The sequence below is a fragment of the Pseudochaenichthys georgianus genome, chromosome 1 (genome assembly GCF_902827115.2).
Source record: "Pseudochaenichthys georgianus chromosome 1, fPseGeo1.2, whole genome shotgun sequence".
Classification (NCBI taxonomy): Eukaryota; Metazoa; Chordata; class Actinopteri; order Perciformes; family Channichthyidae; genus Pseudochaenichthys; species Pseudochaenichthys georgianus.
In genome coordinates this window covers 18,475,077-18,489,217 of record NC_047503.1, presented here as the reverse complement: position 1 = coordinate 18,489,217, position 14,141 = coordinate 18,475,077, and the positions used below count along the sequence as shown (strand labels likewise).

The following is a 14,141-nucleotide window of genomic DNA, read 5'->3' as shown; positions in this document are numbered from 1 at the left end:
AGGACAGATATAGCGGCATGACATTTCCTCCTCCCAGCAAATGCAGGCACTAGCTTGTCATGGAGAACACTTCCTGACTTTCTTAAATATTGATGGGTCACTCATAACAAATGTGGGCATAGAGCCTATTTCCAAAAGAAGGTCTGTCTTGTCCGGATGTGTTTCAAACACAGCATGGTCTTTGACTTCTTGTGACTGAAGGGAGCTGCTGTTGTTGGATTCCCTTCCTCACACATAAGCACGTGTGTCAAAGAACATGCACTCACACTCAGGATGGACATACTTAGGTGTTTTAATTAAAACTTTTATTACAAAAAAAGTATTTTAACAAATAACTTGAGACACACTGTACATTGCCCTCATGAGAATCTGGACTCAGACACAGCTGTCCGCTCCAACAGGTTCAACTAATGACAATGAATTGATTTGATTGATAACAGTGGCAACAAACATAGTAACATACATGTTAAAATAAGTGGAATAACTTGAAATTTAGACTAAAGTATGTGAACTCAAACATTTTTTATCTCAGTACTACCTGTTATATGCATGTTGTTTTCCATGCTTTTTTGTTTACATAACAATGTCACCAACACTTTAGCCAATATTCAATGATTTGGGTATTGCACATTTTTGTTAACAGAGACCACAAACTAATCTAACTTGTGTTTTGGACGTGTGGTCTTTTTTTGTGATATTTTAATATTTCTTTCACATTCTGAAAATTCTTAAGAACAGAATTGTGACAGGCCTACTGTAACGTGTTTCTGGATATGCAAAGTAAGTGAAAGAGGTAGAGGAGGTTTTACTGTAAGAACTATTGGTGTGTTGAGAGTGGACTGAAAACATTCAGAACATGACAGCATTATGCTAAACAAACAGAAGATAAACACAAATATGAGAAAAGATAAATATAATTTTATAATTCATGCACAAAGATACCAATCCTGGAATATTTGTCGTGACAGTGACGGTGGGAATGAGACGTGTGATCATTTGGCAGCATTGGTTTTCTAAGGTTTGACCGGTAATAGTTGGTGTTATGAGATTATTGATTGACTCAGCTTTACCCTGCCATAACATCTCTCAGTTAGATAGTTGTTTCTTCTCAGTTACTTACAAATGGAGGCTGATGTATTGGATGGACATCATTTTTTATATACTTACACTCTAAGTGAGATCCGATTGTTCTGCTGATTTCAGTTCAGTGAGCCGGCGTGTTTGATCAATATTTCTGAGGCCAGTTTCACAACGATATAAAGACTTGTGTGTAGTGTTAGTCCGGTCTTAATATCCTACTAAGGTGAGTCTAATGCAAGTTACATTTTTTTGGGGACCTAAAATTAAGCTGCTGTACCCCAACGCTAACTCTGAACTAAGAGCCATGTTTCTATGACTACAATCTCCTGGTTACAATGGTGACCAGTGGCACCCAACAACTATATAAAGTGAAAACATGGCTCTCAATTCATGATTAGAATAAGAGTAGAGTAATAAGAATGCATGATATTTCAAACATTTTTACAGTAGATCAGTTTTGTGAATTGTTATTGCTGAATTTTCCAAGAAAAAGTGTTGTTTTGATAATTTAATCCTTCCAGGGGGCACACATGTTTATTGGAAAAACTCTTATATTGGCTATTCTATTGCAAATAACTCCTTTCTTAAGACAGTCACTAACGGAAAAGCTTTGTGCGGCGGATTCATTTTGACATCTCCGAGTCTGACTGGTTTGATCTAAGCCACAATCTGTCTGTGAAACTGGCCCCCAATGTGCTGATGCATAGGTCAGAACAGATCATGCGAGCTCTGCTTAAAAACATTATGTCAAAGAGTTTTGTATCTGAAATATACTGCCGATCAGCGAGCTGACAAGATCCAACAACCTCTCCAACATCTAGGGGGGAATTACGAGTTTATTGCTTTGTCCAAGGACCTTGTACAAGGTCATCGACCCTGCACGGGATTTTATCCTTATAGGACGACTGACGGCTCAGCGAGGCAACCATCTAAGTTTCAGGGAATGTTTCTGCTCAATCCAACCTACTATTCCATGCCTCTACACACACTCACAGTATGTGTACAAAACACACACCTCCAAGCAAGTAACCCTTGCATCAGTGCCTCAAAAAGCCAAAGTTTTTTTTTATAACTTCCACACAGATCCGACCTCTTTCAAAATGTGCATAAAGGTCAGAACAAACTAATATATAAACACAAAAAAAACATTTTGCACAGTTTGGTCGATACATTTCAAAGTGCTTGATATTGGGGATATTGCATTATTGTGTGCATCCTCTGCATCTTACATTTTAAGTCTTCTTACTCACTCCAACATTTGTGCTCCTTTTGGCTCCTTTCCAGCTCTACTTTTGTGTGTTGTTTCTGGGACAGAGCATTCACAGTGTGTGTGTGTCTGTGTGTGTGTGTGTGTGTGTGTGTGTGTGTGTGTGTGTGTGTGTGTGTGTGTGTGTGTGTGTGTGTGTGTGTATATGCTGTTGTTGAGATGAACATTGAAGTGTATTGTATATCATGCATATAGTTGTATAGTATTTGATAACTGGAGCTATATGTAGATACAACAGACACAACGGTCTGTGTGTATTTCTGTTGTTAACAGTCCTCCTCATCAAAGTGTGTTTTCTGCAGAACCTTTACATGGCGCTCGTAGATCTTGAGGGCGGGGCCGAGTCTGATCGACAGGCCGGTCAAAACATCGTTACGCTGCATCAGGAGAAGAGACTTGCCATCGATTTCCTAATGAGGAGAGCAAAGCAATGTGGGGAGGTAGATGTGAGAGGTTCAAGTACAGACATTAACCGTGTCTCTGGTGGCCTCTAGTGGCTGTTAATGGGATTGACAGGCTCACCTGGGTCCCGAATGCAGCCGCCTGCTCAGGGAAACCTGCTTCTGTGAAATAACTGACCACATCAGACACTGTCCAGTCCATAGGGCTCCCAATGGTCCCCTCGGACTTTATAAACCTAGAGAGATGAGGAAAACGGCGGTTGGCCAATTTAAAAACCTGAAGGAGATCTGGAAATCGTAAACTCTTGGAATGAAGACAGCTTAAATAAGGAATGTAGTTTTGTCTTTTATTCCAGGGTTTATAAAGGGGTTTATTCTCTTTTTTCGGATTCATGAAGCATCAAATGATTCCTTAAAAAAACTACCCCCTTTTTATTGTCACTTGTGTGCCTTTACAGACATTATACCTATAACACCTGTTGTGGGCGGAGGCTAACATAACATGTTCCTGCAGTAAATACTAATCTGGGAGAGACAACCTTCTGATAGTTTTGCCTATTCTTCTCGAATAATTTACAGAATAGACTGAAACTTGATGATTGGACAATTGGTTAGGAGTTCTAGTGATTCTAGGTGAGACTGTCTTACACAATGTGCTTGTACTTGCATATTTGTTTTATACCTAGGACAAGGCCATTCAAGAAAGCATGCATTTAGAATTCCTATTGAGGTGGTGTGTATATATATATATATATATATATATATATATATATATGTTTAAATATTTATAGCTATATTTTATGTTATTACCATTATATATTTTTTTCTCTGTACTAACTTCTGGGTTGTTAAGAGATTTGCACCTCAATAAATAAATCAATTATATATCTCTGTGGCAGCCCGAAAGCTCTGGAACTCCCTCCCCCAAGACCTCTGTGAGTCTGAGTCCCTTACCCTGTTCCAGTCCCGCCTCAAAACCCACCTCTTCAACTCTCTATCCATAAGCCCCCCCCCCCCCCCCCCCCCCCTCTCAATCAACTTCCTCCTGACTGCTTTTCTGTTGTGTTTTGTTTCTTTTTGGCTTTGTCTTTGTTTTGTTTGTCTACCCTCCCTCCCAAATGTAAAGCGTCTTTGGGCTCAGAAAAGCGCTATAGAAAATTAATATATTATTATTATTATATATATATAAATTATGTGTTTGCTCTATTAGAATGGGAGAATTAGCAAGCGTCTTTGAGCACTCGGTAAAGCGCTATTTAATTACAATTAGCATTGTTAGGTCAATGTTTTTACTGATAAGTAGATTGAAGCTTTAATATTGACACTGCACTGTTTTAGTGTAAACAGGAGAATGATATGTTACGTTCTGATTCATATGAAATGGCTTGACCCTATTTAAAAGGCTATAATCAATATTTTGATACTTGGCTTTACAGAGCTTTATATTGAGTTGTAACTCATTGTTCACATTGTTTTTGTAACTGTCGTTACACTACTGGCTCAGTGTCAAGCCAATAGAGATTCAGTTAGAGACTAGCTGGTGAACCAAGTGTAGCTTTTAGATGCTAAATAGACAGATATGTCCCTTAGTAGTTGGAGAAGACCAAATACAGAGGTAAAAGAAAGTGAATATTAGACAATGATCAGAGAGACAGAGACACAACTACAAAATCACTAATAATGGTGGTATATAACTTCTGGATATGATAAATGTGCCACATCACTTTAAAAGGGGATGTGTTTATGCTTCCCTCATGTGGCCAAAGGGAAAAGAGGGAACGAGTGAACTTGGATTACACGAAGGAAAGAACATGCAATGCCTCCGTGCTTTAAGTCAAATTGGACTTTAGTCATAGCGTCTCCAGTATCTCTGCTCTACTCACCCTCCTCCACCGCCAAGTCCTCCGTTCATCCCTCGCTCCTCACACACGCCGGAGTCTCTCGGGGAGGCAGTGGGTGTAAGCAGGCAGGACGACATGCCAACCTCTGTCTTACACTCCAGGCCTACGATGGGAAAACAGAGTGCAGTGTGATCAACTGTCGTCACTGCAAGCCACCAAACGCATACACACTTCTTTTGAGATGATCTGTAAAGCAGAACTCACTGTTAAAGCCTGAGGAGGTGTGGTTGGTTGTGTCATCCTGTATGTGGAGGAGAGAGGGGTCAGGTTCAGGTTCTTTATTTGTACCCGTAGGTAGATTTTGTTTGCAGAGAAAAAGACAAGGGATCCATCCTGACACACTCTAAAAACAAACAGACAACAGACACATCTCTAATAAAACACTTTGTGGAGCAGGGTTTTTTAAATGATCCGTTTGATTTTGATTGGGGTAAAATCAATCTGTGTGCTGATGTAGAAACCGCATGGTCTTATTTTTATCTTGGTTTTATGAAAATTATAGATAGACATGCACCCCTGCGTAAATTTAGAGTGAAGGGACGAAACAATCCCTGGTTTTCTGCTGAGCTGTCTAGTCTCCTTCATGAGAGAAATAATGCTTGGGCTAAGGCTAGGAAATCAGGCTCAGAGGTAGAATGGCTACGTTTTAGGCAGCTAAGAAATAGCTTCACATCTCAAATAAAAAGTGCTAAATCAAAGTACTATTTGTCGGTTACCACAGAAAACCTGAATAATCCTAGGAAATTTTGGAAAGCCATAAAATGGATTTCCACTGGTGATATCCGTAATGAGCTACCTCCGTGCCTTACCACAGCATCTGGCATTATATCAGACAGGGCTACTATGATAAATTGCTTTAATGAGTATTTTGTGTCTTGTGGCTCTCTGTTTGATTCTGTCACTGACTGTACTTCTGCTTCTGTGAACGCTCCAATCCTTGACTCTGAACAATGTGGTCTGGAAAACCCTTTTAGTTTTACTCCTTTAACTATTGGTATTGTTCATGAAGCATTATCCAAGTTAGATCCTAGGAAACCGGCTGGCCCGGACAATGTAGAACCTTTCTTTTTAAAGATAGCTGCAGACTTTATTGCTCCACCTCTTACTTCTCTTTTTAACCTCTCCCTCAGCACGAACACAATTCCAAAAGTATGGAAGTCTGCTTATGTCTTGCCTTTACTGAAAGGAGGGGAGGCAACTATTTTAAATAACTATAGGCCAATCTCTAAATTGTCAGTTCTGGCTAAGGTGCTCGAACGACTTCTGAGTGAACAAGTAAAGGAGTTTTTATGTATAAATGATATCCTGTCTAAACATCAGTCAGGCTTCAGAAAGAAACACAGCACCATCACTGCGACAATGAAAGTGGTAAATGACATTACTACTATTTTAGATAATAAGCAGAGTTGTGCAGCTCTGTTTATTGACCTTTCCAAAGCATTTGACACCATTGATCATCGCACCTTAAAGCAGAGGCTACTCAGTATTGGTATATCCAGCCATGCAGTGGGGTGGTTTGTGAACTACCTCTCTGAAAGGTCCCAATGTGTTCACTTTGATGGACTGTCTTCTGAGTGGTTAAACATTTCTAATGGTGTACCACAAGGTTCTGTTTTAGGTCCACTTTTATTCTCCATATATATTAACAGCGTAGGTGATAATGTGGATGAAGCTACTTTACATTTTTATGCGGATGATAACGTGATGTATTGTGCTGGTCCCACCATTCAGGAGGCTGTTGTTAAATTACAAGCTGTTTTTAACACTATTCAGACTCAGCTCTCTGAACTAAAGCTTCTTTTAAAATGTGGATAAAACCAAGGTAATGCTCTTTTCAAAAGCTAAAAAGACACCAGAGCCTGTTTTAGATATTGTAACTACGCAAGGAACAAAACTTGAAGTTGTTGCATGTTACAAATACCTTGGTATCTGGCTTGATGATTGTCTCTCTTTTAAACTTCATGTCAATAACCTGCTTAAAAAGCTGAGGGTTAGGCTAGGTTTCTTTTTCAGAAACAAGTCCTGTTTCTCGCTTGAGGCCAGGAAAAGGCTAGTCACTGTGACCTTTTTACTTGTGCTGGACTATGGTGATTTGTTGTATATGAATGCACCTGCCAATTACCTGAGCAAATTGGATGCTGCGTATCACAGTGCTCTGAGATTTGTCACAAATTGTAAAGCGCTTACACATCACTGTACACTGTATACCAAGGCAGGTTTACCATCACTCTCTGTACGGAGGCTCAGTCACTGGTACACTTTTATTTATAAAGCTATGTTGGGCAAACTCCCGTATTACATCTGTTCTCTGGTAAAGCAGAAAGTTGCGGGCAGCTATTGTCTGAGATCGCAGGATGTGGTCTTGTTAGATGTGCCAAGAGTGAGGACTGTCTTAGGTAAGACCCCTATTATCTGCGCAGCTCCACTTGCTTGGAACAACAGCCTACAGTCCAAATTAAAATTGAGCAATTTTATTTCTCTGAATGTTTTTAAGGCACGTCTGCACGAGATGCTTTCTGACACTATGGGTGTTTGTAAGTGTTGGTGAATATGTAAATATGATGTCCTCTATTGTTTGTTTTTATGTTGTTTTTATGTTTCATGTGGAACTAAATTGGTGCAGGTCTCCCTTGTAAAAGAGATCCATGATCTCAAGGGACCTATCTGTCTAAATAAAGGTTTGAAATGAAATGAAATGAAAAGGACTAATAAAAAGTGCAAGCACACCCTGCTCAACCAAATCTCATTTCAAAAACATTTAAGAGGAAAAACACTAGTACAAACATTCAAAATTCATAATTAAATAAATAAATAAAAAGGCATCTGTGTGACGCTCCTATGATGTGTTAATTTGTGCAATAGCTGCTGGGATAAAACTGTTTTTATACTGCTTCGCTCTACGCCTTGGGACGAGTAACCTCCGGCCCGAAGGAACAAGCTTGAATTCTGAGTGCAGAGGGTGGGAGTCATCGTCTAATATGGAGCTGGATAACCGCTGTAACTGCCTGAGGTACAGGGTCTCCAGGTTTAGCTGTGGCTCACCAATCAGTCTGCTGGACCACTTTACGATCTGACTCAGAGAGGTTATGCTCTTTAAAGTCAGGTTCCCAAACCATGACATTAGTGAAAAAGACAGAATTGACTCCATAAAAGCAAGTTAAAACATAATCATCATGGTTTTGTCAATGTTAAAAAAGACAGTTTCCTAAGACAGTACAAACGCTGGTGCCCCCTTTTGCACACAGCTTCACAGTTTGGATCAGAGCTCAATTTTGAGTCAATAATTGTCCCGAGATATTTGTATGATTGCACAAATTCTACTTTCTGATTCGCAACTAAAATGATAAGCATGACAAAAAGAGGATATCTGAGACGGGGGGAAATGATGTTAAAAGCATTAGAGATATTCTTTTTTAAAATAATATTTCTGCATCTTACGTGAGTGTGTGTGTGTGTGTGTGTGTGTGTGTGTGTGTGTGTGTGTGTGTGTGTGTGTGTGTGTGTGTGTGTGTGTAACATTGCTTCTAATGATGTATTGTGTGTATGATGTGTCGTGCGGTGTTGTTTTGGTTAATGCATGCGTGCACAAACATAGCGGCAACTGCTTTAAAGACACCATCATGCCTGTCAATATTCATGGCTGGATTTGACTCGCATAATGGAACACATTTTTCTCCCAAAATCATTGAAGAGGTCAAAATAGTGAAAGGTTTTTACTTTTGCCCTCACTTGTGCACCTTTATGTATCAAATAGAAACACACTGGTCTCTGCACCTCTTTTTGTGTTCTCTGTATGCGAGTCCTTTACGCTGCACTTTATTTTTCTCCTGACTGCCGCATCAGAGAAAAGGGCAAACAAAGGAGCGTTTTTAAAGGCGCAGTACAACACTTGTGTTCCACGAGACCGTGGAGAAAAATCTCAATTACCTAGGATAGCAAGCACATGTGCTTCAGCTCATCTGGTTAATTATTTTTCATGTTTTTTTTATTTTGTGAGTGTTCAAACCGTCACGAACAATTCTGTGATTATTGATTCATTTTTAAAAAGTGCAGCTGGATGGTTTGCTCTCACTCTGGTTACAGCTAGTCCAAGTGCAACACTGAAAGTGTGTTTTAATTAATGATGAAGAGCACTTAAAGGTGGGGTAGGTAATTCTCTTCAGAAACACTTTTTGTTATATTCCATGGAATGCTCTTAACATCCCGATAGCAAAGAATAAATTCAATGCTTTGACAATAAATACATTAAACGTCATCTGTGGAAGCCGTGGCGCTGTAAAAAGCACGACCAATCATCTGAGCCGGCCCGGCTAAAATAACTGGATGGCCTACCTGCCTGTCAGCCTTCCATCTGTGCACAAACTTATCTCGTGCCCTCATTGGTCATGTGCGCGTTCGTGTGTGTTGGAGGAGGGGCTCTGTAAGGAAGTGGCAGATTTTCTCCGGTTGCGTACTTTCAAATTCTAGCGCACTCGAGCTGGTTTCTCCAAAATGACCTATCCTACCTTTAAACAAATCAAGACATTTACACAGATTACATCTCACCCCCAGTCACATTTAGATTTTTAGATTTCAATGCTTTGGGTTATTTTATGTCAAATATTCCTTTTCATCTGATATGTGTGTATTATTTTGTCGTGTGTGTGTGTAATAACTGTTGTGTCGTAAGAAAGATTTGTTATGCAACACGGTGAGCCTTTTGTTCTAAAAACTAATAAAAACTAAGGATTTTTAGTATTTCTGTATATTTCATCATGGTATTTCAAACTTCTACTTCACTACAATTCTGTTATAATAACGTAATAAAAATGAGCACTGCTTTGAACTGCTAAAATAACATGCATGCTAATCCATCACACTAAGGAGTTCCCAAACTTTGCCATGCCAAGGACCCCCATATAGCATTACCCTCTGGCGGGGACCCCCCTGAGCGAAATATTCACTAGCTCTCACTTGCTCCAAAAGCTGAGCAGATACTCAGTTTCACTCTCAGTAGCGGCAGCTCGATTCTGATTGGCTTGAAGGGCGGTCATGTGATTCAAAAACAAAAAATATGAAAATATTGGCATTAAATGACACATAGATTGATGGATATGCAGTTATTAATAACATCTAAAAAATTAAACTTTTTTAAAAATCCTGTTTCCCTCAAACTTTGCGTGACCCCCCCTGGCCAGGGCCCCCACTTTGAAAAACACTTTTACTTTGATTTCGGAACTAATTAAAATAATTCGTTGGTACTTTTACTCAAGCAACATTAATATCTTGAATCAAGGTATTTTTAAACAATAGTATTATATATATACAAGTTAGAGTATCTCAATTTAATTCCATAACTGGTGAAGGACTTGAGAAGTAGTACATGTTTTAGTATATTCTTGGGGCATTTTTTGCCTTTTTCAAAGATGTAGTAAAGCGATGCATCAAAGAATGTTTTATTTCATTGCTGCCGTTATAGTGATTTTGATCAGTAATCATCGATTTAAAACAAGCTTTCACTCACATGTGCCTCCTTCTGTAGCTGATCAGGACGGACAGCTCTCTCCTCTAAGTGTGCGCTGTTACATGAGCACAGTGAAGCTCCTTGAACAGGTGGAAGCTCCATCCTGGTGAGGGAATCAATCCCACCCATCCCTGAGACCAGCAAGCAAACCCAGAGGAAAAGAGGGAAGAGAAGAGATAAAGACAAGCCTTCAATTGTGTTATTATAATAATTATAGTATTCAAATTCATATTGATTGATAGTTGTTGTATTGATAATTGTGTATTGATATTAACATTCTTATGTAATAATATTTTATTTATACAGTAAATTCACAAAATCGGTACAAAGAAAGTGAGCTTTACGGGGAAAACAAGGCACAAAATAAACATAAATGACGTCAACTTATTTTAAACAGTAATAATAAAAAGGTAATGCAACTAAATGTTTGTACTAGGCTTTCTAATTAAAAAAAAGGGAGATTAATGGGGTCTTTCCAGGACGCACATCCACACGCACGTGGACACACCTTTACCCCCGTGCTGCTGCGGGGAGCTCTCCTGCTTTGATGCCGCCTGGATCTCTGGAGCATCTTCTGAGGTTTTCTCAATGAGCTCCGGATCGGTTGTCATGGCTACAGGGGATAGACCTTCCTCCTCGTCTGAGCTCCGGGGATCCTCCTCCTCCTCCTCTTCTTCACTGGCTGTTTCCATCGCCTCATTCTCCCTGGGAGAGGGGGACGGCGGCTGCATCGACAGAGAAAGTTGCATTAAAATATGTCTCCATTAAGAACAAACTGGAGATAAATCATGTTTTCTGAGGTGAAAGGGGCGACACCTGAGTTTGAGCAAAGTTCTTATTCACTGCACCCTGAGCGGAGTCTTGGAAAGAGGACAAACAACTCCCACAGGTGGGAAGTGGCTAAGTACATTTACTCAAGTACAATGTTGAGGTACAGGTTTACTTGAGTATTTCGATGTTATCCTACTTTATACTTCTACTTCAATATTTAAAAAGGGAATAATTAAATTTACTGAACAGCTTTAGCTACTTTGAACAAAATGCATCTCTAAAAATGTAACTAGTGGACTAAACCTCAAGAGTCAAATTATTTAAATATTTTACTTTTGCTCCCATTTTTCATGAGCTGAAAGACTCGAAAATCTAAGACCTTTTCTATACACAAAAGGCCGATTCCTCTCAAATATTGCTCACCAATTTGTGTAAATCTGTGATAGAGAGCACTTCTCCTTTACCGAGGTAATCCATCCACCGCATGATTACTGTGTGCCTAAGGCTAATCACAATAAAAGGCCACTTTAAAATGTGCTGTGCACTTATATCTTTTCAGTTTATATTTGTAATCAGTGTATAAATATAATGATATACACACATAAAGGTAAAGTATACTTTTACTTGTTATAGCCTACAAGTAGGCCTACATGTAGCTGATAATACTATTGTACTTTTAACTTGCAATGGAGTATCTTGGCACTAATGTCTTCTTTTACTCAAGTGAAGCATCTCAATACTTTTTCCACCACTGACGCTAACGATAGCCGCCTACAACTCGAGTGTGCACCGCGGAGGGAGGAGAGCGTGCTGTCAGAAAAGATCCGAAGGATTTAATGAGGCATAAAACGGAAGAGGAAAACAAAACTACCCGGTTAGAAAACGCGCCCTCACAAAATGTTTACCGATGTTACATGAGGAACAGACACGAGGCGGTTTGGTCCTCCGCAGGTCGGCCCGAGCGACACACAGAGCGGCAGCGGCACGTCTCAAGTTTAGACAGACACCGCCTCCCGCTAGGCAGGCCCAGTCCGTCCGCAGCCAAAGTTCTTGAGAGCGAGATGCGAAACATAAAAGGACCCCAAGCATGATTTGAAGACCACACCACACCACACCAGAGCGGCTCGTGCTCGCGCCGTGCAGAGACGCTCTTAACTGTGCGCGCGCACAGCCGGGGAAGCCGCTCCGTAGCTCCCGCATGTACACACGCATGTGCGCACACGCACACGCACACACGCATGTGCGCACACGCACATGCATGTGCGCACACACTAACCGAGGCGGCAGAGGACAAACGCAGGCACGGTGGAAAGATGAATCTCTCTAAATGTGTGAAATATGTCCCAAACACTTTTAAATGTAAAATATCGACGTAGTAGAACTAGAAACATGAACGAGGCGAGCGAAGCCGAGCGCGTCCTAGTGGCTTGCGTGCGATTTTAACATCATTAATTTATCAGCGAGCAATCAACAAGCAAGCGTTCAGCGCCCAGTACAACCGGGACGTGTTGGACATATTAAGTTATCGGAGCCCACCTTTGTCACCGTGTCCTGCAGTGCGCTCTTCACAAGTCTGTCCGCGGTACTCGGGTCCTCCGTCACCACCCCCCTCAGCGGCAAAGTGATGTTCCCGTAGCGGGTCCTGCGTAGCCGGCCCCTCGCCACCTCTCTCTCCATGACCACTTTGACTTTGCCTCGGGTCAGCTTCTCCTCCGACAGCCGCTCTTGGCTGCTCAGGTAGCCCAGGATCTCCTTCAGCCCGAGCGGCTGCATGTGGCCTCTGGTGGCGCTGGTAGAGTCCCCTCGGATGCTCTTTTCGGACAGGCGGCGAACAGAAGCCACCAGTCTGTCGCCCAGGTCTGAGTTGGCGTGGTTCCCCGCTGTTATGGTGCCCCCTCCTCCTCCGACTTCAAGTTTGGGCTTGAGGGGCGCAGTCTCTCTCTGTTGCTGCGGGTGGTCCCCGACGCTCCCGGAGGAAGTTTTGTTCTGGGTGTCATCTCGGGACAAACACCGCTCATTTTCTCCCCGAACTGCATCGGCTTTGCTCGGCGTTATCCCGCTGGCATCGCCACCGCCGTCGTCGTGTGCGTGTGTTATGTTACAGTCCCCCACTCCCTGCTGTCCTAATCCCTCGTCTCTAGGAGCACTTGCTTTCTCCTCTTCACTGCCGCTCCCGACAGCGCAGCCCGATGTTGCGCCACAGCTCTGGAACCCGTTTCCGCTACTCGGGCTGGAGGCAGGCTTGGGTTTCTTGTCGGTGGCTGATGTTTGAGTGAGGGGACCTGGGCTGGGCTCCGAGTCCTCCTCTTCCTCCTCCTGGTCGGTGAAGCTGTGAGCACTGTTGTTGTTCGGATGGTGGTGTTTGGTCCGCTCCCTCGCTGCCTCCGCGCCGCTGCTGCTGCTGCCAGCGGCCGTAAACTCACTCTTCTTTCGGCTTTTCCTCTGCACCTTCGCCGCATTCCGGTACGATATGGAGCCCTTGTAGCTAACTTTGAGCACGGTCTGCTCTTGTATCAGTTTCTCCAGTTCTGTCCTGGTTCGGTCCGGGTCTGACCCGTGTCGTCTTCGGACCATTCGACAAATCCTCTCCAGATCGGGACGGGCTTTCCTCAAGCGGAGAGAGTCGATTGTTTCCAGGATCCACTCTCGGTACTTATTGGGCTCGGACATCTTCTCCTGCTGGTGCGGATGGGGTTTGGCCCGAGTGCCTCTTTCTTCCTCCTCTTCTGTTTCACAAGTGACGCTATGTCAAAGCAGGGAAGCCAGAGTGCGATCTTCGGCTGGAGAATGAGGACGGAAGCCTGGCTGGTACGCTTTCGTTCGTTGGCCACAATGTGCGCTTAAGGTGGACCGAAGATGGCGCATGTCTCCTGCACAAAACTCAAAATTAAGGTGGAATTGGCTTTGGGCGCATCGGAGTCTTTGTTCGCAGTCAAGATTTGATCAAACCGACGTTTATAAAATCTGAACAGACACAAAGAAACACAACTGCGCGGAACAAACAGTGAGGGCGGAGACGTGTTTTGAAGCATATCATGGTGAATCAGACTGAATAGGGCGGTCAACAGATGGGTGGATGTAGGCTCCTTTCCGCATCAGATGGCAATGATAGATGTCTGACCTCCAGGCTACAACACCAAGGCTTCATTTGAGTTATGTCACAATCTACAATTCACTGTTTTCCAAACTCACAGGAGCTCCACCATCATACACACATC

The 14,141-nt window shown here is 42.2% G+C and overlaps 1 protein-coding gene across 1 annotated transcript; it reads right to left on the bottom strand.

Moving 5' to 3' along the window:
• Window positions 1–295: 295 nt before the first annotated feature.
• samd1b (sterile alpha motif domain containing 1b) lies at window positions 296–14,089 on the bottom strand. The gene is made up of 7 exons (XM_034106008.2): window positions 12,460–14,089; window positions 10,661–10,877; window positions 10,153–10,283; window positions 4,854–4,890; window positions 4,632–4,752; window positions 2,870–2,984; window positions 296–2,757 (listed from the first exon to the last, which is right to left on the bottom strand). Exons 1-7 carry the CDS (start codon window positions 13,591–13,593, stop codon window positions 2,614–2,616), a joined length of 1,899 nt encoding a protein of 632 aa, XP_033961899.1. The 5' UTR covers window positions 13,594–14,089; the 3' UTR covers window positions 296–2,613.
• Window positions 14,090–14,141: the final 52 nt, after the last annotated feature.

Coding starts and splice junctions, on each gene's coding strand:
- samd1b (XM_034106008.2), bottom strand. CDS start 13,593: ATGTCCGAGCCCAATAAGTACCGAGAGTGGATCCTGGAAACAATCGAC. Junction 4,891..10,152: donor AGCTACAGAAGGAGGCACAT/GTGAGTGAAAGC, acceptor CTCCACATACAG/GATGACACAACCAACCACAC. Junction 2,758..2,869: donor CGGCTGCATTCGGGACCCAG/GTGAGCCTGTCA, acceptor TCTCCTCATTAG/GAAATCGATGGCAAGTCTCT.